General features: G+C 44.3%; 4 protein-coding genes and 1 long non-coding RNA gene across 17 annotated transcripts in view; 2 read left to right on the top strand and 3 right to left on the bottom strand.

Moving 5' to 3' along the window:
* Positions 1-135: 135 nt before the first annotated feature.
* On the top strand, positions 136-1,895 carry LOC6531554 (translation initiation factor eIF-2B subunit gamma). The gene is made up of 4 exons (XM_002092316.3): positions 136-374; positions 427-935; positions 998-1,138; positions 1,234-1,895. The coding sequence occupies exons 1-4, from the start codon at positions 224-226 to the stop codon at positions 1,798-1,800; spliced, it is 1,368 nt and encodes a 455-aa protein (XP_002092352.1). The 5' UTR covers positions 136-223; the 3' UTR covers positions 1,801-1,895.
* On the bottom strand, positions 1,806-7,490 carry LOC6531553 (bromodomain-containing protein DDB_G0280777). Its single transcript, XM_002092315.3, has 3 exons — positions 7,251-7,490; positions 2,919-3,371; positions 1,806-2,859 (listed from the first exon to the last, which is right to left on the bottom strand). Exons 1-3 carry the CDS (start codon positions 7,253-7,255, stop codon positions 2,031-2,033), a joined length of 1,287 nt encoding a protein of 428 aa, XP_002092351.1. The 5' UTR covers positions 7,256-7,490; the 3' UTR covers positions 1,806-2,030.
* Positions 7,491-13,027: 5,537 nt separating this feature from the next.
* LOC120321247 lies at positions 13,028-13,804 on the bottom strand. Of its 2 annotated transcripts, XR_005560841.2 has the most exons (3): positions 13,733-13,804; positions 13,442-13,671; positions 13,028-13,382 (listed from the first exon to the last, which is right to left on the bottom strand). It is a non-coding gene; the product is annotated as an uncharacterized LOC120321247 (long non-coding RNA). The 2 variants fall into 2 exon arrangements; XR_005560840.2 differs by having other exon boundaries at positions 13,028-13,671.
* On the top strand, positions 13,244-20,481 carry LOC6531551 (striated muscle-specific serine/threonine-protein kinase). Of its 12 annotated transcripts, none has more exons than XM_015195920.3 (3): positions 13,244-13,352; positions 13,407-13,443; positions 19,858-20,481. In XM_015195920.3, the coding sequence occupies exons 1-3, from the start codon at positions 13,290-13,292 to the stop codon at positions 20,265-20,267; spliced, it is 510 nt and encodes a 169-aa protein (XP_015051406.1). In that variant the 5' UTR covers positions 13,244-13,289; the 3' UTR covers positions 20,268-20,481. The 12 variants fall into 12 exon arrangements, with proteins under 12 accessions (XP_015051406.1, XP_039229343.1, XP_015051412.1 ...); XM_015195926.2 differs by lacking the exons at positions 13,244-13,352; positions 13,407-13,443 and adding exons at positions 13,565-13,651; positions 13,715-13,805; XM_015195923.3 differs by lacking the exons at positions 13,244-13,352; positions 13,407-13,443 and adding exons at positions 14,059-14,156; positions 14,214-14,277.
* LOC6531550 (solute carrier family 35 member F5) overlaps positions 20,447-21,127 on the bottom strand; it is a 3,393-nt gene continuing 2,712 nt past the window's right edge. The window contains exon 7 of the mRNA XM_002092312.4: positions 20,447-21,127. This exon is cut by the window's right edge and continues 117 nt beyond it. The gene's annotated coding sequence lies outside the window, so the exon portion shown is untranslated.

The following is a 21,127-nucleotide window of genomic DNA, read 5'->3' as shown; positions in this document are numbered from 1 at the left end:
AAAGGGAATTTTCATTGCAAAAAGGGTCATCTGACTTATTTTATACAATAGCAAAAGCAACAAAAACAATCACACAGTCACATGACAGCAAACATATGTCTGATTGGAAGCAGTGTTGGACAGCGCGCGCAGGTGTTGTCGCTTGCATTCGATCAGCTGTTTGCGTGGCTCTTTCTGTGTTTGCACGCCTTTTAGCCGAACTTAATTTATTTTATTTGAAATAATGTCCGAGTTCCAGGCCGTTGTTTTTGCCGCTGGACGTGGCACTCGTCTACCCGAGGTCCTGGGCGATGCCCCCAAATGCCTGCTGCCCGTGGGTCCATATCCTCTGATTTGGTATCCCCTGAATATGCTGCAACAACACAACTTTTCAGGTAATTCGGCTAGTCTGAATTAAAAACCCGGTTTTAATTGCAAATTTTGCAGAGGTCATTGTTGTGGTGCTGGAACAGGAAAAACTGGAGATCCAATCGGCGCTGGAAAACACTCCCTTAAAGCTGAGACTGGACTACGCCACGATTCCGAGTGACGGTGATTTCGGAACCGCCGACAGCCTGCGCTACATATACGATAAGATCAAGTCGGACTTTCTAGTGGTCAGCTGCGACCTGGTCAGCAATGTCAGCCTATATCCGCTGATCAACAAGTTCCGGGAACACGATGCTGCCCTCGCAATGCTCCTGTTTCCTAGCGGATTCGAGTCGGACGTGGTTATGCCCGGTCCCAAGAGCAAGCACAAGCCGGAACGCGATTTGATTGGCATCCATGCGGCCACTCAGAGATTGGCTTTCGTGTCCGCCGCCAGCGACTGCGAGGAAACACTCAACATTCAGCGGCATCTGCTCAAGAACCGCGGTCGGTTGGAAGTATACAGCCGACTGGTGGATGCTCATGTGTATGTGCTCAAAAAATGGGTCATCGATTACCTACGAAGGGTTAGTTTTGATGTGACTTTCATTATAAATAGTAAATAATAAATAATAATAAATCTTTGCAGAAGGAGAATATCTCAACTTTTAAGGGCGAGTTTCTGCCTCACTTGATTAAGAAGCAGCACTCAAAACGACCTCCGAAAACGGTGCAGGACACCACCTCTGAAGTGGGCGTGGTCACCAAGAATGAGGACCATGTTTTGCATGTGAGTAGACCATTACTACTTGGTATTATAAACACAAGTGGTTTAAATCCTCTAAGGAAAATCATATAAAATCTTATTATGTCGTTAACTTTCAGTATGTGGACCACAGCATTTTGGACCAGAAGATCACGCAGACTTCACTGTTCAACCAATCTCTATCTCAAGCCCCCTATCATGGCGATGTTGTGCGTTGCTATGGCATTCAGGCGCCCAAAGATGCCATCGGTGTGCGGGTGAACAACACTTTGAGCTTCTTGGCCATCAATCGCAAGTTAGCTAGCATCTGGAACAACCTGTGTGGCGAAAAGCACCCACTGATATCTCCCGGTGCCATTGTAAAATCCACCCAAACGAAGGAGATCATAGCAGCCGACAATGCCAAGTTGTCCGAAAAGACCTCACTGAACTTTAGTGTTTTCGGACCCAACTGCATCATCAATCCCAAAAACATTGTGGCCAACTCGCTCATAATGTCCAATGCGGTTGTGGAGGAGGGCTGTAACATCGACAACTGCATAATTGGCCACCGAGCGCAGGTGAAGAGCGGATCCGTGCTGAAGAACTGCATCATTGGACCCAATTACGTGGTGGAGGAGGGCACCCACAGCCAGGCAGTGCATCAGTCCAACGCGGATCAGTTCATGGAGATAGATATACAGTGAGCGACTAACTTAATGTGGCTTCCTTTATTAACGAATTGAGTTAGAAGGCGGATTCTTCTAGCAGGACATTAAATATTACAAATAGGTACACAAAACTCGCGCAAGGGTTTTCGGGCCTGACAGAGAGCTGGGGCGAGAGCTTAAAGCTACTTAGACGGGGAATATACACGAGAGGTGGATCCGAGGGAACGACAAGACTGTTTTCTGCTCACTCATCTGCTCAATCCTCCTCACTTCCTCCGCTCGTAGAGGTACTCATCCTCGTAATACCTCGGCGTTGTGGCAATGAACACCTGCGGCCGACGCTGCTGCAGCGATATGTTGATCTCCTCGGGCGTGCGGAAGACCTGCTGTTGCTGCTGCTGTAAGTGCTGCAGCTGGGGAGCGGCAGTGAAGAATCGGTACGGCGCGGGCGTCACGGTCGGCGCCAACGTCTGTGGCCTTTGCTGGTGCAATTGGGGCTGGTGCAGCTGATGCAACTGCAACTGGGGCTGGACTGTGGTCGCTGGCTGTGGCTTCCGGTAGGCCAGGGTAGTCGGCTGAGGTTGCGGCTGGTGGCGGATCTGCGTCACCACTTGTGGCTGCGGCTGTCCCTGCTGTTGATGGTGCTGGTGCTGCTGTGGCTGCTGGTACTGTACCCTTACTTGGGGCTGCTGCTGCGGCTGCTGGTAGGCCACCACTTGGCGATGTTGCTGCTGGGGCTGTTGGAGCTGCTGCTGGTGATGCTGCTGGATGCGTGGCCTTGGGGCGGCGGGCAACTGCTCCTCCTCGTCATCGTAGCGCTCGTGTTCGTAGTAGTTCTCCGGGAAGTAGCGCTCCGAGTAGCGAAGCGTCACATTCGGCTTGCTCTGGTGCTCCTGAAGATTGATGGGCTTGTACAAGTAGTCGTTAACAATATGGTACTTGGACGACTGTTTGCAGATGTTGTCGTGAGAGGGCGGCATGCAGATTAAATGGATCTGGTGGAAGGTGAAACCTTCGGGACAGATCCACGAGTGCTTCTGGCTCTCTTGGCAGTAGTGGAACACTTCGCAGCTCAGCGACTCGTCGGCATAGTATCTGAAGTTAAATATTAACTTAAGTAACGTGTGATAAAGTATTGTTAAACTTGTACCAACCCAGAGTTTCTGTCCGTGCAGCTAAAGGAGGACTTGCTCAGCAGGGTGGACAGACGATCGGGCTCCTCCACTTCCTCCTCCTCCTCCTCGCTCTCTTCGCTGAGCGGTTTCTTCAGCTGGCCCTGGATCTTGAGGAAGTTGCTTTGTTGTTTGGCATTTCGGTTGGCGTACACCGGACGCGGTGCCTCCTCCTGATCCTCCTCGCTGTACTCGTACAGCTGGCGCTGCTGCTGCGGCTGCTGGCGATAAGCCAGATGCGTCTGGGCCTGTGTCTCGAAGTCGTCCAGCTCCTCCTCGCCTCCGCTGGAGTTGATGTCCAGCGATCGTGCCTCAAATCCCTTGGGCTTGGCGGTGGTGGCCGTGGCCGACGGTGATCCGGTGGCTGCACCCTCCACGCAGCTGGCCCACAGGCCGGTGGACATAGCCAGGACTAGAAGAACGGCAGATGGGGTGCTGCAATGGTAGCAAATGGCCATCATTTGATGAGTCAGGCTGCTTTATGATATGGGAAACTCTGTGGCAACCAGACAATCAACCAAAAAAAAGAAAAAAACGCGGGAAAATATTTCTGCGAACCTTTTCGCGAAGATGCCGCCAAATTGCAGCCAAAGAAGGCAGCATCATCGGAGATCGTCATTGGCATCGGCATCGGCAGCCCAGCGACCAGTTATGCAAGAGACCAGAGACCAGAGACCATACCAGACCAGCCAGGCCAGAAAACTTGTTATAGGCAACACGGCAAGTCCCCCAAGATTGAAACGGGCCACGGAGTTCGCTGCTTGGAGATGCAACTGCGGCTGGGAAGGCAAGGAAAGCTGGGCGCTGGGAATCACTGATCAAGGCATACGCTTGTTACCCCAGCTCACCAATATCCCAAAGCCCAAATAAGAAGTTTACTTGGAAAAGTGTCCTGATATGGAGAATGGAAGTGTGTTTTCCAACAGATCAAACTTTTAGTCTAGAAGCCTCACTTGACCATGAAATTCCAAAACTAGTAGACTAATTGTTCTCTATTTTGCATCATGTCCATCTAACATATTTAATGCGACGCCTTCACTAGATTGCTACCTGAACCGAATAGCTGATATACCCCGAGACCAGTCGGTATGAGGAGGATGCTCAGCTTGCGGCGGGTTCAATTTGAACGCCATTTACCCGAGACCCACTCGCTGACTCGACTTGGCTGAATGTCAACTGCTGTTCATACGCATGATATGTACCCCAGTCGCGGGGCGAATGGGATTGGAATTCCTGGCCTGGAAACGAATGGTGCGATGGTCCGGTGGTGCCGGCCAGTCCAATTAACCAATGTTACGTGCCTGCATCTAATTGGGGCCATAACGTCAAAGCCCGAGTAAGAGTTGCAAATAGTTGGGCAAGGTGAAATATGCGAGAGAAGTGTAATAAAAGCAAAAGCAAAAGTCGCTACGGACTTTTACTTTTCACGCCAAATTGAGTGTCCGTCCGGCTGCTGGTGACTTTGAAACCGAGTACGCGGTGGACTCCATTGATTTGGGCCAGGCCAATAAATCTGGAGAGCGTCTTATGCAAGTATCGAATTTTCCAGCTGGCAATTTGTCAGCCAGTCGCTTGGCAGCTGCGAGTTGCTAGCTGCAGTTGGAAGTTGGAAGTTGCACCTTTGAACTTTAGGAGCTGGCTGAGAGTGCCACTGTTGCCTGTTGCATTGTCACTGTCAGCGAACCTTTTGCGCAACCTGCATGGGAATCCGGGGGAATCTGCCCCCAGGAATTGGGGCCTTCAGCGCCACCTCCATTCCAAACCCCAATCCTAATCCCAATACCGCCTGCATCACATGCAAATAGCTGTGCACATTCCAGTGCAGCCTGGAGTGCTCCACTTGCGGCACACAAGCACCACTTTCGCAGTCGCAATAGCCCGAGTGTCTGCCATAAATGGGGAATTGGTTGCATGTGTCGGGATCTGTCTCTGCTTTTGGTCCAGATGCAGACGTTATCGCACTGCAGTTACATCATGCATATATAGCTATAGCATAGAGCATAGAGCACAGAGCATATAGTATATGGGATATGCCAGTGGAGCAGCAGCCATGGAGGCGATGCGTTGATGTTGATGTTGATGGTTTTCGTCGACCCCAATCCCCTGGCCCGATTTGGAGCCACTTCTGGAAACCACAAGACAGGCAAAGCCGTCGGTTTCGTTATACATTTGAGTTGCTGAGCTGTGAGTTGGTTTTACTCTGGTGTGCCACTGGGGTTTCTTGCGTATGGAACTCGGACTATATTTGCTTTTGATTTCCTTAAATGTTGGGTGTGCGTCATGTTAGGCGGACATTTTTGGGGTGACATAAGCGCCGGTCTTAGATTACGACATTTGGCAAGCACCTGCATTTCGATAAGTGTGCTGGTTTTTTTTCGGGAAAACGAGAGTGTAAATTTCTTGTATAACTCATATAGCGAACGCAGTTTTCCTGGGAGTAGTATGCAGAGAATTAAAAGCTAAGCACACTTAGTGCCACAATGGCTTCGGCTGCCCGCTGTTTTTCCTTCATTTCAATTTCAATTTCCATTTCTCGACTCTTTAGCGTGTAATCGGTTCAAGTTTGTTGCCTAAGTCTTTTGTTTTCACTTGCTGCAGTTGGTTTATTCGAGTGCTTAATTAAACACTGGCTCGTTAACACAACTCTCGATGCCATTAAACTGTGTGAAACATGAAAGCCCAAAAAAATAAACTACATCGCACTGCTTTAATTTTTTTTTTTTCATTTTTTTTGTTCACTTTTATCCATTATTTTGTTTTTCGTTTTTTTCCTTGATACAAATTAAGAGCTGTTAATGTGCGTGCAGTTAGGGCGGTTGGTTTACGTTTACGTTTGGTTGATTTCGGGCATCTGGATAATGTGACTTTGTAATGGCCTGGCAATGGATTTTATGTTCCACCGTTTGTCTCTTTTGTGCCTCTTTATGCTGCGGTAATTTTCACAAATCTGTGACCTTCACTCGGGATGTCTTAAGTGGGTGTGTTTGCTCGCTTGGCCCGATGACGGGCGAAATCGAACGAGCCAAGGCAAAAGTGAAAGAAATCAATTCGATGGCAATTTATTAATTGCGCCCTCACCCCCTCTTCAAATACACACACCCCATCAAAAGTGACCAGAAAATCGAAATCGAAAGCAATTACACCCGGAGGGGCGACGAGGCGGTGGGCGTGGCTGGCAGCACGCTTGGGCAATTGGGCATATCTGTGCGTCGCTGTAATTCCAAACGTGGAAATATTGCGTATACGCCACATGCGTCGCAGTGCGTGCATTTGATACAATTGCCGCTCATATTCGCAGTCACTTATATAATGGGCAGAGCATGAGTAATCCACACGACTTGGTTTTTAGAAAGGACCAGCTTTGTGATGCAGTGCCAGTGATGCAATCTGTCACGGAGATTGGATCTCCCCATGTCCAGCAGGCGTGACCGTTCCGAGTCCTAATCGATTGATCTAGTCTCGGACATTCGATTGCCACAAAGCAAACATAAATTGTAGCCATGCGATCAAGAGATTGGGTAATATGCAAAGGAGCAAAGTAACTTGTACCATTTACATTTTATATTGAAAATCAAAGCTCTTGGCCAAGATAATTAAATCAGAATTGGCTAGCAAAATCTCTGGGGTTTTTGTGGTTTCTAGAAACAGAACTTTTTGGAGAACAATTTAAACCGATAGCACTATTAAAAGAATATAGAATATAAAGAATAACAAAGTACAGTTTTTCAAGATAATTTGAGTAGTTGGTTTTCAAAATAGGTTTACCTTATGTTAATCAATTTACATACATTTAAAAACCTCTAAAGTCTGTTACTACATTTAAATCTTGCTAATGACAAGCACTCCAGTAAGAGGTGCTAACTTTTTGCCGTGTAACAAGTCATATAAATAAGTACAAGTATCCCCTTGGGTTTAAGGCAGCTGCCTCAATGAATTGTCGGCGAACAAAAGCGAAAACTCCCACGCCAAAGACACACACAGACGGAAATCCAACGCAAAGATATAGAAGGAAAAGTCAGACCAACTACGGACCTGGGCTTGGGTTTCCATCTCAGTCTGTGTTACGTACGAGTATGTCGCTACTGGGTTTTGAAATCGCCCAAAAGAATATTTCGTGGTTGCCAAGCGGCCAAGAAAAATTGGGCCGAGAGAACCCCGGAGACCGAGACAATACCGAAAATGTTAATTATCGTTTGCAGCGACTGCAGTGAATGCAGCACGAATTTGTGGCCGCGAGGCAGGCCAAGTCCAGGTTCAGATCCAGGTTCGGACTGACTATGATTCATAGGCGCAGTGGGTGGCTATAGAACTTACTGCATGTTGGGGCGATGGCTTCGGCGGTATCCCAATAATCCAAATAGTTTTTGGCTCTGGATAACACACTGCACTCACTGGGGGGGAGAATCACTTTATGTTCGCGTGTTTGTCTCTTGGTTTTTATATATTTATCACTGCGTTGCACTGCTCGGCAGCTCGGCTCGTCTTCTATCTAATGCTGCTGCTAACGGTTCACTCGCCTGGCTCGAACAACAAAATGAATGACTTTCTTTGGCTTGTTTATGTTTTATACCAAAAAGTACCCCCACAGCCGAAGCCGCCCATTGAGAGGATTGCCCGAGAGAACAGCCACTTCTCTGGGTCTCTCGATGTCTCGTGTTTTCGCTCTTTGAGCCAAACTCTTCGTTTCTGAACTCAAAAGTTGAGTGGAGTTTTCCCACATTGAAGCCAAGTTCGTTCTCTAAGTCTTTTGATTTTTATAATAAGACACATTATTTGTCAGCGTTGTAATTATTCGTACATTATTTTTACAATTAATACTACTTTTGGCAATATGGAAGATGAAGATATTTAATATTAATAGTATCAATATTTATTAATATAAAACATCATAGACCTTATCGATACGAAAATCTTTACTGTGTCCGCTGACAGGCTTTTGGTTTTAGGCTTGCCCATTAGTCATAAGCCAATTGATATTACTCATGCACTCAGATGTATATCATGAGATTTGTAACTGTAGCTTGCAGTTTCGAAAATGCCTGTGCACATTTGCATCCATCAGATACATCTAAGTGGCCGTCGAACGGACAGATAGAAGTTGCTCAGATATAGTGTAATTAACATTTTCGCTGTTGATTTTCTCAGCCTTCGTTGCGCATTTTGCATGTTTGCTATTTTCAATACAATAACAACAAAACAGTTGCAGCAGCATCACCATCAGCAGCAAATAAAAAAGTAATAAAAAATCATTCGCGCCGGTTTTTCTCAACGAGGCTGCGACTTCGACTGCGATGCTCCCACAACGAACTTCAGACCACAGAAACGAAACCTGCGCGGCAACTCATCCCATCTCATCTTAGCATCTCAGTTCATCTAGTCTCGTCTCATCTCATCCGCCGAATGAAATGCTAAAAGCTATCTGCTCACCGACACACTCGGCCAACACATATGTCTGCATTTGTTTGGCTAATATGAATTAATTTACAATACTGCAAACGCCTACAAACGTGGGGGGAGGGAATGGCGATGGTGATCGGGGCTTTACTAACGCCTCCGACTGTTGAACTTTTGCGTTTCTGTGCTGCACTTGTAACTGCATTTGTATCTGCCTCTCCATCTCAGTCTGCTGCATCTCCATCTGCATCTGAATCTGAGTCTGCTGCATCTGTATTTCTTTTCGGCGGACAGCGTTCAAGCATTTCAATTGCTCGGCGTTCAATGTCTGGACACTGACCGCTTGCTTGCATATAGCCGCAGATATCTGGCGTGTCTGTGTACGTATATATAAATATATATTTATATATATGTATATATAAACGATTTGGCAATGCATGCAAAGAAGCGTAACGCAAAGAAAGTGCAGCAGCAGTAGCAGCAGCAGCAGCTTGTTGTTATGATTGCCGCCGCTCGAATAAGAAAACTGCAAATGTTTGAAGCTTGCGATTTTCAGCCAGGTGATATAACAAGTTCACATAATTTGGTGGCTTTTCTTTTCATTTCTATTTTCCCGCCCCACACCTCATGCCTCATTCCACATTACATATTTTGACTGGTAATGCATCAGGAGCGGCAAACAAATCAAGTAAACCTGCAAACAGCTTCACGATTCGGGGGATAATTGCAGTGGTGGCAGCTAATCAAAATTATTCCCAGGCGGGTGCCGCAATTATAAGGCATAATTAATAAATGTTTTGCCGGCTTAGTCAGCGCGAAATGGTAAACAAGTTGTGCACAGGGAAATATCACTTGAAAAGGTAGTGGAATTTCTTTAAATGCTGATTGATTGGTTTTCAATACAATTATATAGATATTACTATTAGATTTCATTAAAGAATGCTATTTAAAATTTGATTTTCATTATCCAACAGGTTGGCCTAATGGATAGAAAAATACCTGTACATAGATCCTCAATATTTTTCGGGTCAAAGTTATGTGTTTGTTGTACGGAAAGGTCTTGCCAAAACGAACACCCAAAATGCACCTGTAACTGCAATGTCGCTGACTCCCAACAACGATTGGCCCCTAATAACACGGGTAAAAAATTCATTACACGAACTAACTGGCATGTGGCTATGTGGCTAACTGGCCAACTGCTGGCCATTATGCAAAGTCCAAGTCCATTCCAAGCCCGAACCCAAGCCCAAGTCCGATCCATTCCATGGCAAAGCCATTCCAAAGCGGCACGTTTCGAGGAAGTTGATTGTCACAAAGCCTCTCATAATCATAACTGTGTTGGCTGCCCCATCAGCAACTACCACAACAATGGTTGTAAGCCAGCAACAACGACAACAACGACAACCACGACGGTCAGGTTCATTGGGGGAAATTATAGACATTGCGGCCACTATAAAACTGGTAAAAGAAATATTGTACAACTGAAATCGCACTTGGGCAAGGCCTGGCGAAAAGATTTTGGAAATTAGCCACTCTGCCTATTACCACTTACATACTATACTAATGTTTGTCTGACTTTGTGGCTCCAATTGGGCACCACCAACATTCGCGTTGTAATGAACTTCAAATGGGAAAACGGCAGACTAAATACACATTTAAGAGCTCTTTAAAACATTTCTCTTATTTTGACTTTCCTTCGTGCGCTTTTATTGCAGTCACACATTTCTCGAAGACCTTAGCCAAATGGTTTTCAGTGCAGCCAGTTTAGTGCTACAATTGAGAATTGCCCAGCGGACTTTGCCACCTAAAATGAAACCTAAAATGAGACCGAAAAAAAAAAAACATAAAAAAGGAAAGAAAGATAATAAAATGGTGGTGAAATAATTTGCATGTCTTTTGTTTATTAACTAATTAGCCCCAATGCTTAATGCTCTACATATTTTCCAACCGAGATGCGAGTGCGTAAGTTTGAGTTATTGAGTTATGTCACTCGGTTTTTCCTCTTGCCAATCTCAATCTCTCAGTGCGGGATTTCTCAAGAATTGCGATGTATCTTGATGGAAAAAAAAGCGAAAGTAAGTCTGGGCTCAGAAACGCGGATCCATTAGCGTTCTAATAGACACGTCACTCCAGAAGTTCAAGGTTTCGCTCAAAGAGTGGCGAATCGAAATTAATTACATCCAAGTTGTCTGGGCGTTGTTTGAGCACTCTATTCATGACTTTGGGTGCCCGGAATTGGCCGTTTTAGATTAGCAGTTCATTTGTGAATTAAACACACGAATAGATTGAGTAACTTGACTGAGTGTTTCAAGCGGTTTCGTTGATTCTAAAAACAGAACAACTTTATTAATAGGATTTAATACCCAGCCTCTAATTGCGAAATAATTTATATAATATAATAATACTTAACATAATGTAATTTAATTTATCTTAAAGTAGACATTTGAATGTCGATTTTTCTAAATTTTTCCCAGTTGTATTTTTTTTTAAAAGCTCCCCAAAGAGCAACTAACTTTCGACTGTGTTATAAATTTCAAAAGTGATTCCTCTCGGGACTTTTGGGAGTTAATTGGCTCGCATTAGCCATGTGCTTAAAGTTATTTAATAGATGATTAAAGACCCAACAACTGACATCACCCGCCAGCATCAACGGGCAATCACACACCCACAATTAGCGGGCAGTCGACTCCAAAAACCGTTGCGATTAATTCACAGCACATTCACGGCGTCATTAAAATTATAACCATCGTTTACGCCAAGTCCACAAGTATTAGACCATAAAGCCAAACTCCAAAAGCCGGAACTCGTCAACCAGATGATTTGTAAGTTTTTCAACTAGATTGTTTGTTTGCCGATTGTTTTCCTTGGTACTCAAAATCAGATCGTATCTGATCGGTGGAAGTTACGTCTTGATGCCAACCAAATGCAGCGCGCATTTTCCGTTTTCGGTGCGGAAGTGACTGTGAACTTGACATTGGGGGGGCGTGCCCCGGAGCCAAAGAAATGCAAATTTCTGTCCGTTCTCACAGCTCGAAAGATACCAGTGAGATAGTCGAGCGGAAGGAAGTGAAATCGGAACTAAGTTTTAGCAAACAAAACATAAATGAAACTACTAGCTAACATGTATTAATATTTATTATGTGATCATTACAGCGTAGGATAATTGAAAATATTTTTAAGATTCCAAAATTAAACCCTTTAATACCAAACGAAAAATAGAGAAAGAGTTGCAATATATTTATCACTCTAATGAGAAACTGCGCGCAGGTAAATCAATCAAAACGAAACAACCTTACCAGCAGATTCGAAATTCGAAATGAACATATTTGGCTTTCGAGTGTCCAAGCTGGTGCGTAATTCAATCGAAATCAATTGCAATGCCTCCGCTAACAAATTACCAATCCACGCCAACCTCAGCCATCAAGTGGCAACAAAGGAACCACCATTGTAAATCTAAAATACAAATGATAAAAAACCCAACAGCCAAGCGCCAAATCCGCTTTTGTCCAATTGTTGCGCACTTGAAGCATGAAGCGTGCCCATGGAGCAGCCACCTGATGGCCGGTGGAGGTGGACGCCAGCTCCATTGGATGAGCTCCTCCGCCACGGACCGACCAATTGGGCATGGCTGGCTGCATTGGCGGTCCCACGGAGCGCCACAAAAGAAATGCTGACGCGCTCTTAAACTTGGGAGGCTGCCAGTGGGCATGGTCTACCCAGGTATTTGGATGGGCGATTGGGGAACTCTACTCCGATTTGGAACTGATTCGGGGCTAGCGGGCTCATTAATTGCGGTTCAAGGCATCGAGTAGCGTTTTTTTTTTTTGTTAACTTTACGTAAACTCGCTCGTTCCGTTGGCGATTTGTAACAATAAAATACCTGAAGTGCAGACGCGAGATAAAATTAAAACGAGCACACAACATTAAATTCGCAATTTTGTTACCATTTCCATTGTGTTATTGTGTTGGGTGCAGCTGGGAGTCTTACGGTTATGTCCGAGTGTGTCCGAGGGCAAGATCTACCCTCCGCCACTCGGACACTCCCAGGCCAACTATTAATTATCACAATTCAGCAAAGTCTGTTTGTTTTTGGGCTCCGACCGCCCTATAATTACCCGAGCGTTCGCTTTAATTGCCTCAGATTTATTAAATGGGTCAGTTGTAGTTGCCAGTTGGGTTTTTTTTTGCTTTTCTTCATTTTTTTTTTTTTGGGTATCTTTGCTGCTGTGAACTTGAAAATCGAAATTGTTGTGCGCTGACCAGTCGAGTACAATGCAAGGGTATACAGAGATCATGACTATGTTTTTCGCGGCTTCGAGGGTTCGGCATTTCAGTTTTGGTGGGTGAGTTCCGATTTTGCACGCCAAGTGGGTGGGTTCGGGACAACAAACCTATTTCACCACTCTTGCTATCTGCGTTCCATTGTATTAGTAAGTAATTCACTCGATTGCTTCTACTCTATTTCAAGGTCTCGCAATCGTAGTGACTATATTGCAGCTCTGGGAGCAAGAAATTCCGTTTTATGGGGTTCCTATTCTTTATGTGACTCCCAGTTCTTAGAATTTCTTACACATATTAACCAGGGCTTCGCAGTTGAACAAAGGATTTGTGTATACTTGAAACCTTTATATGCAGTATATATGTTTGTAATTTGTAAGACTACAAAGCAGCTCTTTAAATAAAATGAAACTCATATATAATATATACAATATTGCTTTAACTATTAAATTGTATAGCAGTAGGGCAATCCCAGATCGGCCTTAACATATTATTACTACTATTATTATTATTTTGACCGATAAGCATTAATCTGTCGTTCAAGCAGACTGATTAGGCAGTGTGACTACCTTCCATTGGGAAACTGGAGTACTCCGTGGAGGAGTACTGGAGTACGACCTGCAGAATGTGCTTTCAGTTGGCTTTCCGCACTCATCAAAATTGGCACAAAATTGGGACAAGATGACGGCAGTCCTTTTCTTTACCATGATGTTCCTCTTCCTGGCCACAAGTACTTTCATCAAGGTGAGTTGAATGGCGAGATTAGTTCGGTAGCTGGAATACAAATTTCGATTACAGGTTGTTTGTACGGCGGCAAGAAGGCGATCCCGCACAGGTAAGTACGCTTCGATGGCGTTACGAAAAGCGGTAATACGATGATAAGATATGGATAATGGCCAATCGAGTTGGGGCTGCCAAATCGGCGGGTTTCGATAGCTTGTCAGTTGTCATAAAGCACTTGTGCCGCAAGGAGTGCCAAAGTCATGGGTGCAGGGCTCAGTTCGTTTTCCGTGGTGCTGCTGGTCATCATTCTCATAATAGTCGTGAGTAGCTAACACTCGAACTGGAAGTAAGCACTACATTATTTCCGTTTCCTTAACCCAAAGTTCCTTACGAATGCCTACCAGAAGGCCAACAGGGCTGGCCAGGGCAGAGATTACAGGGTCAGAACAGCGAGGAGCGCCGACACACGAAATGGTGAGCGGGAGCTACAGCTCCATAGAACATGCAAATAGGCTTAGAGCAACAGTTGATAACTAACTCGTAACTGGTCGCACATGCCAGGTTTATTGCCTCTGGCTATAATTAGCTCTGATTTGCTTATCTGATAACCCAGCCGAATTACCCAAGCTGTCAGGTTGATGCAACGCCGACTTTATCTCTGTTTATCGAAATAGCTTTATCACAATTTTCCCGGGTCTTAATTTCGTGTTCCCGTCCTTCTCGGCTCATTTGTTGCCACACATTTCCCACACTCGGTTCGAAATGGATCTCGTCGAGGTGTATTACTTCATATCCTTCATTCTGATATTCCTTATTCTAATCAGGGTGAGTGTCGCTGGTTTATTCTCCGCGAGAACAGTGCCTAATTCCACATTTATCAAGGCCTACATCTGTCCCAATCACAAGTGGAAGTGCGTCTGCTGCCTGCAATATAGGCACGAATCTGGTGAGTTTATCCAAGTAACTCCGCTTCTATTAGTCAAATCGTCGAAATTACTATGTGAGCAGCTATTCTTGTTTGATCAAAATCACCAGCTAGGTAGTTAAAAATTGTAAACTGGGCTGTAAATTGGGTCCAATGTATGCAGGGATCTGGTTCTTTGGATTTATTGTGCTCGTTGTCGTATTGCTAGTCGCTCGGGTAGGTTGAAACCACAACGTTGATTAGATACTTATTTAGTCAAATCACAAATCCCAATCCCAAGGAGTGCTATCTGTTCATCAAGTTGAAGATCGACGACTGGAATATGCGGGTATATGCCCGACTTTTGCGCCATGAGATGATGTTGCGCCTGGCCATGGAAGGTAAGATCCAGGCTTTTCAGGCTTATAACTTTGCAAAAAAAAAGCTGCAAAAGCTCTGCCGATAAGATAATGCTTGTTATTCGATGGGGGTTCTCTAAGATATGGGCCAACAACTTGAATCGCATTCTACGTCGTTTCTCGAAAATACCAACAGTCTTATTTAATCCATCGTTGATTCGACTCTTGCTACTCTGGAGAAATGGAAGCGATCGACACATTCTACATTTCGCTTATTTTCTTCTTGGTGTTTGGTGTGAGTCTGCACTGTCAAAATCAGGAATATATCCTTAATATCCTTTGGAAACTAAAAAGCACACACTAGATTCAAAGAATATGAAGGTTTCTTAGGGAACATTTTTCTGAAGTTGGATAAAGTTCTTTTGGCCTTTTACTGTGGGGTATATATCTGATTTTCAAACAGTACAATTACAATTGGTTTAGATTTTTTATTGTTATTTTAGTTGTGCTACAATGCGAAATGTAACATGGAGTCTGGGAATTCCCATGTCGAGATTAATTTATCTCTAGGTGCTTAAGAGTTTGTCAGGTGGTTGGAAATCACAAACTTATATCTCTGGTTTTTCCGTGATTAATTTTGGGGATTGATAAACAATCTTATAATGAACATTTCCCTACATCTTTTTTTAAAGAGCAGTTCAAAAGCGAAGTATGCTTTTATGTAGAGTTATATTCCTGATTTTGATGGATAGTTTAAATCACCATCTCTCTCCCAACAGCTGTGCTACAAGAGCAGAAAGAACATCAATTCCGGGGTATACGATACCGAGAGCATTTCGGCAGGGGGCGTATCCCCAGGTGCGTAAGTCCGCCAGTTCAGCACGATTGTGTTGGGTGTGCTGGTGTATATGCCTAGTTTTAATCGCAATATCGTATGTCGATTGATAAGGTTTGGGTTTGCTATTTGGTTTTGTTTGGTGATTAGGCTGTTAGCAATGAGTGGCGTTGCCTTTGCCATTTCAGCAAGGTTTCTTGTGCGCGGCGAACGGTGGTAAATCGGTGTTAGATCGGTTGGTGGTGTTGTCTGTTCTGGACTTCCGGCATTAAGTTCTCAGTTTGATAATGCCTTATTACGCTTTTATGATGATTGGCTGGTTCCTCATAATCTCAATCATATCCATACTGATTCGAGTAAGTTTCTCATGTGATTTATCACAAAACCAAAAGCTCTGCCCGACCTCAACGATACCACATTGACCTTTTAGGCCTGTTGTCTGTGCGCCATGCAGAAGACTCCTCGACCAGCCACCACCAGTGGGCGTGGTCCAGGTGGAGGTCCTGGTCCTGGGGAGAATCCATCAAGCCGGCAGCCGGGAAGGGTGCTGCAGAGCTATAGAATCGATCAGTCAGGAGTGACCCTAAGCACAGGTGAGCAGCCATGAGTCACACACGTTTCCCGATAAGGTTATCTTTTTGGCCTCCCTTATCGATGGGTTCGCTTGTTCGGTTGGAATCGAAATGTTCGACAGTAGCGCTAATTTATTCAGATGTACGGTCGCAGCTCGTCTATATAGATACGCGTAGATACTTGTACATCCGTAGTTCGAAAAATGGGCGATCAGTTTCGCTGGTGTGAGTTCGGTGTCCTGCTGCTCTTCTTCCTGCTGATTCTGTACTTTTCCATCAGTGTGAGTTCTTGGCCCAAACAGTTGCCACCAATGTGAGTGAGAATGGGAGTGAATCCGCCAGATAATTGCAGAGATGTGTGGCCCAGAAGCGCCGAAGGAGACTGCCAGTTAGCCCGCCCTTGAGCAGATTCGTTTCCTCGTGTCCCTCGTCGCCGGGATTGAGTAGTCGCCTCAGTTGGACACCAGGTGAGCAGCTCAGGTGGTCCGCAGTGATTTGTGGCATTCACATTGCTGGCGCAAATGTTCTTCCGCCCTTTAGATTGTGTTCCTTTGTCTGGTTAAAAGTGAATCGCTATGAATTAATTACAAATTGTGTGATGTTCACAGCTTTACGCATGGCTACAGTCAATGATTTAGAATGTTTATGTACAATACTGCGTTGTAAGACATAAGAAAGAAGTTTTTTGATTATTATTTACAGACAAAAGGAAAATTATTTATTTGTTATTTTTAACAGCTTTAGACTTAATTTTAATAAAAAAGTTAACAAATATTTATTTAAATAACAATTTTTCATTCCTCCTTTTCCTTAAAATATCTTAGCAAAAATTATCGTTCCAATTTGGTTTTGTTTGAAAAAGTTTTTCTTTAAGTATACAAGCTACAGATAAAAATTTAATTAAATCTTATCTACTCAGATCTATTAAATAACAGAAAGTTTGTTAGTCAGATGTTCAGTGACTAGTTCGTGCACTGCCAGAAAATTACAAGTGTTTATTAAAGAAATTCCCAAACGATCCGTATAATATTTTGCCAGTGCTTATAAAACTATTATCTAGAACTGTTGATATTATGTGACATTTTGCTTCCTTAATTAGTTTCGCGACTTTCGCAGCTCACGTGCCCGGGTGACATTATCCGAAGCGCAATTATGCGCATATCTGTCAGATACAGATACATTTACAGCTCGCACACAGGTAATAGGACGCCAGAGCGAGACAGCGAGAGTGGGCGGCGTATCTTATCGGACTTTGTGCTCCGAGCGCTTATCACATGGCCCTTGACACACCTGTCCGCAGCTCCCGCTCCCGCTCCCTTCGTTCCACCGATCCACGCTCTTCTATTTCCAGTCGCCGATAAGTCTTGGCCAAAAGCCAGCGACGCGCCATGATATGACAGTTGGCCTAAGGCCTTTTCATGGAGCGAGTACCCTCGCCGGTGCTCGCGCATCCACGTGGATATACCGTTTACTGCGATCCCAAAATGTCGAATGTGCCACCCTACTTGGTGTTCTTCTTCCTGGCCTTCATCTCGTGTGCCCTCACCTTCTGCTGCCTGAGATTTTGCATTTGGGTGTGCTGCGAGGCCAGGGATTCCAGGAGTCGCGGACGCAGACATGGTACGCTTCATTCAAAACAAGCCATATTTTCACTTATTTTCGGTGGCTATCGGAGTTTATATATACATATATAGATACTTGGCCAATCAAATGGGTTCCTTGGCCCAGATAAGATTAGCTCGAAATTCGCTCTGCAGAGTTCTCAGTTTTAACTCGCCATTCAAGTGATTCGATTGTGTGTTTTTCATTTTTCTGGCGGGGATTGACACTATGGATTTCTTTATATTCTATGTGGGGCTGTTCTTCATCTTCTTCCTGATCATGCCCATGGTCTATTTCGCTCTTCAGGTATCTGTCCACTGAAACTTGTTCATCCTGTCCCTCGCCTAAACTAGAACTTTTGTTGGTTAATGTGATTACGAGTATTAATCATATACTCCATAAATTCCCCAGTCAAATGCTTTGATATCCTAACATTAAGCGAGGGATACAAATTGACCCTTTATCGTTCACTGATCTTCTTTGATATTCCCCCGAAAGTTTATACTATGGATTATTCTGAACAAGTGCTGTGGAACCAATCCTCGGGGCTTTCAAGATCCGGTAAGACGTCGACGTCGACGACAACGTGAACGTCAACGACAGCGTAGTGGTATGTATTGATGCACTGAAATGTTATTGATGGCTTGACTTGATATATGTATTGAGCAACTGAGCAAGTGAGCAACTGATATGCTGTGACAAACAGCGAGTGTGGGTGTGTGGGTGGGTTTGATGATCAAGTGCTTCCATAAATCCATAAAACCTGGAGTGTTTGTTTTGTGGACTTTTGAGGACCGATAAGCCTATTTCGAACGCCTTGCAAATATTGCAAATCAGTTTCTGGGGGGTCAGTCTTTTGGAGAGCTCGTTGCAAAATGGAACTCCTGCCCGCTTTCTTTATACTCCTGCTGATCGGCCTCGTGGCCTATGCAGCCCTACAGGTGATCCTCACATCCAGCAGATCCATTTGCTGATGATGATTGATAATCGAGTTCTGTTTATTCTGTTTATTCTCCCAAGTTCGCTGTTGTTTGGATCTTGAAGCGCTGCTGCCACTTAGGGCCTCGTAAGTTGCAATGCCTTTGGTTTGAGTTTGTGTTTTTTTGTTTGTGTGTGTAAACCGGACCGTATACTCGTACTCGTATATGGTGTATCTGATATAGGGAGTAACATTTATGGGGTATTGCCAACCAAACATGGCCGACAATCTAATCTTGGGCGACTAATCAATTGCGTGCCGAACGGCAAACTATGGCTAATACTAGGGTCTACAAAACGCAGTCGCCAGCTGTAGTTCAGCATTGATTCCTGCTCCGCGTCGTTCTAAGTCTTCATGATGCACGGATCGGAACCCACCTTGGATTGGGGCAGCGGCTTCGGCCTGCACATAGCCATCTACTTGGCCCTGGCGTTCTTCTTCTTCTGCCTACTTCCGCTCGCCTGCTACTACATTCGCGTGGAGAGCGAAACTCTGGCCAAGATCTGTCAGCCGCGATGTCGACGTCAGCAGAGGATTCCAGAGCAACATCGTCAGCGATACGACATTGGAATTGGTAACGTGTGCCAATCCGAAAGTGGGCAGCAAGCCTATCTAATCGGTTTGGGTTGCGGCGATTTTATTTTTGGCCAGTCTTCGAGAATCGCGGAATGGGTCTGACAGCTAATCTGAGCGTGGCGCTGGGCTTTGTGTTTGCCATATTTGTGGTGGCCCAGCTGATATACGTATGTAGTTAACCCTGGAAGCCGAGCTAAGCTGATCCCAAACCAGACACAAGAGTAATGGAGCCAATAACTGATTTATCTATTCGTTAGCTGGCAAAGCGCATGCACGGCTCGAAATCGTCGCCAGATACAAGCTGGTATGGAACATTCCGAATGGGGTCACACTGCGAGAAATATCACCTAAATTGTTGTCAAAAGTGTTTAGCGCCTGGCTAATATGACTGGTCAATATTTGCAATTTTGAAACCAGTCAATCAAATCACTTTAAATGGGCTTATAAGGTCGAGTTTAGAGCAGTGTTCCAATTTCAATCAATTAACTTCATAACCTTATATAAAAATATCTCGAAGTGTGTATATTCCTTAACTACACACTTCCGATTAAATTTTATGGTGTACCAAACTACTCTCCTTTAAATGACATTACCCAAATATCGAATGATCTAATCAAGTAATCTTTAATGAGATTCTTATCATTTCGGTGTTATATATATTTACATTTCACTCATATATTTTTCATGAACTTTTTGCAGACCGAAATGCTTTTAACGCCCCGGAGGATCCGTCAGCGAACCGCTATGGCGACATATTCTTCATTGAGCCCGGCAGCGTGGAGGCCAACCGCATTCGCGATCAACTGGAAAAGGATGAGAAGGATCTGCCCAGCTACGACGAGGTGATGCGCATGTGCAACCTGACCACACCCACAGCAGCGGCGGCTGGACCACCTGTTCCCCCATCGCCTCTCGGCGAACCCGGTCCCATTGGAATTGCGGCACTGCCGGCTCCACCGTACTCGGAAACAGATCCACATGCCCCATCCGCCGGAGGAGTCACTGTCATCGCGATGGAAACGATGGAGCCATCTACGTCCCGCGCGGCACAAATCCCGCCCAGCTCGGGATCGGGTCCACCTGCTCCTTTGCCAACGACAACGGTGTGATCCGTTGGAGGCATGGAGAAATGGAACTGAAGCATTCGCCGTGCCACTCTGGGCCACACAGATGCCACTTTGTGTGCGCTTCCAGTACAGAAATGAACTTGTGTGATCTTATTGAGTACATACCTATTTAAGTTCTAGAGATTAAGAGTCGCATATTGTAAATACATATTTTTAGGACATAGGTTGAAAATTAAAGTGAGTTATTTAATTGAAACAATTGCCGTTGTACCTTTGGGGAAGTTCATTTAAATGAATATAAATTAAAACTAATTAAAATGTATATTTCGATTCCATAAAATAAATAAACGATTTCTAAAATTAATAAAATCTATTAAAAGCCATGAAACACAAAAATTCTGTTATCAACATTTTAAAATGAAAAAAGTTGGTAATGATGTTAGATAATCTAAGCCGATTTGCCAATGATTCATCGCCGCCACTAAATGGCTATAAACGTTCGCAATTTTTTAAGTACGGTAGACAAGTTATATTTATTGTAATAAGTTATCAATATGTGTATATGTTTTCATATTTTCATCTTGTATTGAGAAGTCAACAATTATACAGCTAAGCGCAGTGTGAATACCGAGGAAATAAATTATAGGAGGAGTTCAGCAAAACGTTGTAGATTATCACATAGATAAACGGTATTCATGGGATCTAAAGCTATTTACAGATAATAAATACACTTGTAAGATTATAATAAATAGTTGTACGTAAGTTCGCAACGCAATAATAACCAACGAAAAATGCACAAATGAGAAACACAAATCAGGGCAGAGGGGAAATTGTGCAAGACTTGTCCCAATAAGATTTAAGAACGATTCGAAACGAACTCGTGAACAGCCAAGTTTTAGATT

The sequence above is a fragment of the Drosophila yakuba genome, chromosome 2R (genome assembly GCF_016746365.2).
Source record: "Drosophila yakuba strain Tai18E2 chromosome 2R, Prin_Dyak_Tai18E2_2.1, whole genome shotgun sequence".
Taxonomy (NCBI): Eukaryota; Metazoa; Arthropoda; class Insecta; order Diptera; family Drosophilidae; genus Drosophila; species Drosophila yakuba.
Note: the sequence above shows the minus strand (reverse complement) of the source record. Positions and strands in the feature narration are given on the sequence as shown.

Coding starts and splice junctions, on each gene's coding strand:
- LOC6531554 (XM_002092316.3), top strand. CDS start 224: ATGTCCGAGTTCCAGGCCGTTGTTTTTGCCGCTGGACGTGGCACTCGT. Junction 375..426: donor GCAACAACACAACTTTTCAG/GTAATTCGGCTA, acceptor CAAATTTTGCAG/AGGTCATTGTTGTGGTGCTG. Junction 936..997: donor TCATCGATTACCTACGAAGG/GTTAGTTTTGAT, acceptor AAATCTTTGCAG/AAGGAGAATATCTCAACTTT.
- LOC6531553 (XM_002092315.3), bottom strand. Junction 2,860..2,918: donor TGCACGGACAGAAACTCTGG/GTTGGTACAAGT, acceptor ATTTAACTTCAG/ATACTATGCCGACGAGTCGC.
- LOC6531551 (XM_015195925.3), top strand. CDS start 15,717: ATGCCTTATTACGCTTTTATGATGATTGGCTGGTTCCTCATAATCTCA. Junction 15,786..15,859: donor TCATATCCATACTGATTCGA/GTAAGTTTCTCA, acceptor TTGACCTTTTAG/GCCTGTTGTCTGTGCGCCAT. Junction 16,023..19,857: donor AGGAGTGACCCTAAGCACAG/GTGAGCAGCCAT, acceptor AACTTTTTGCAG/ACCGAAATGCTTTTAACGCC.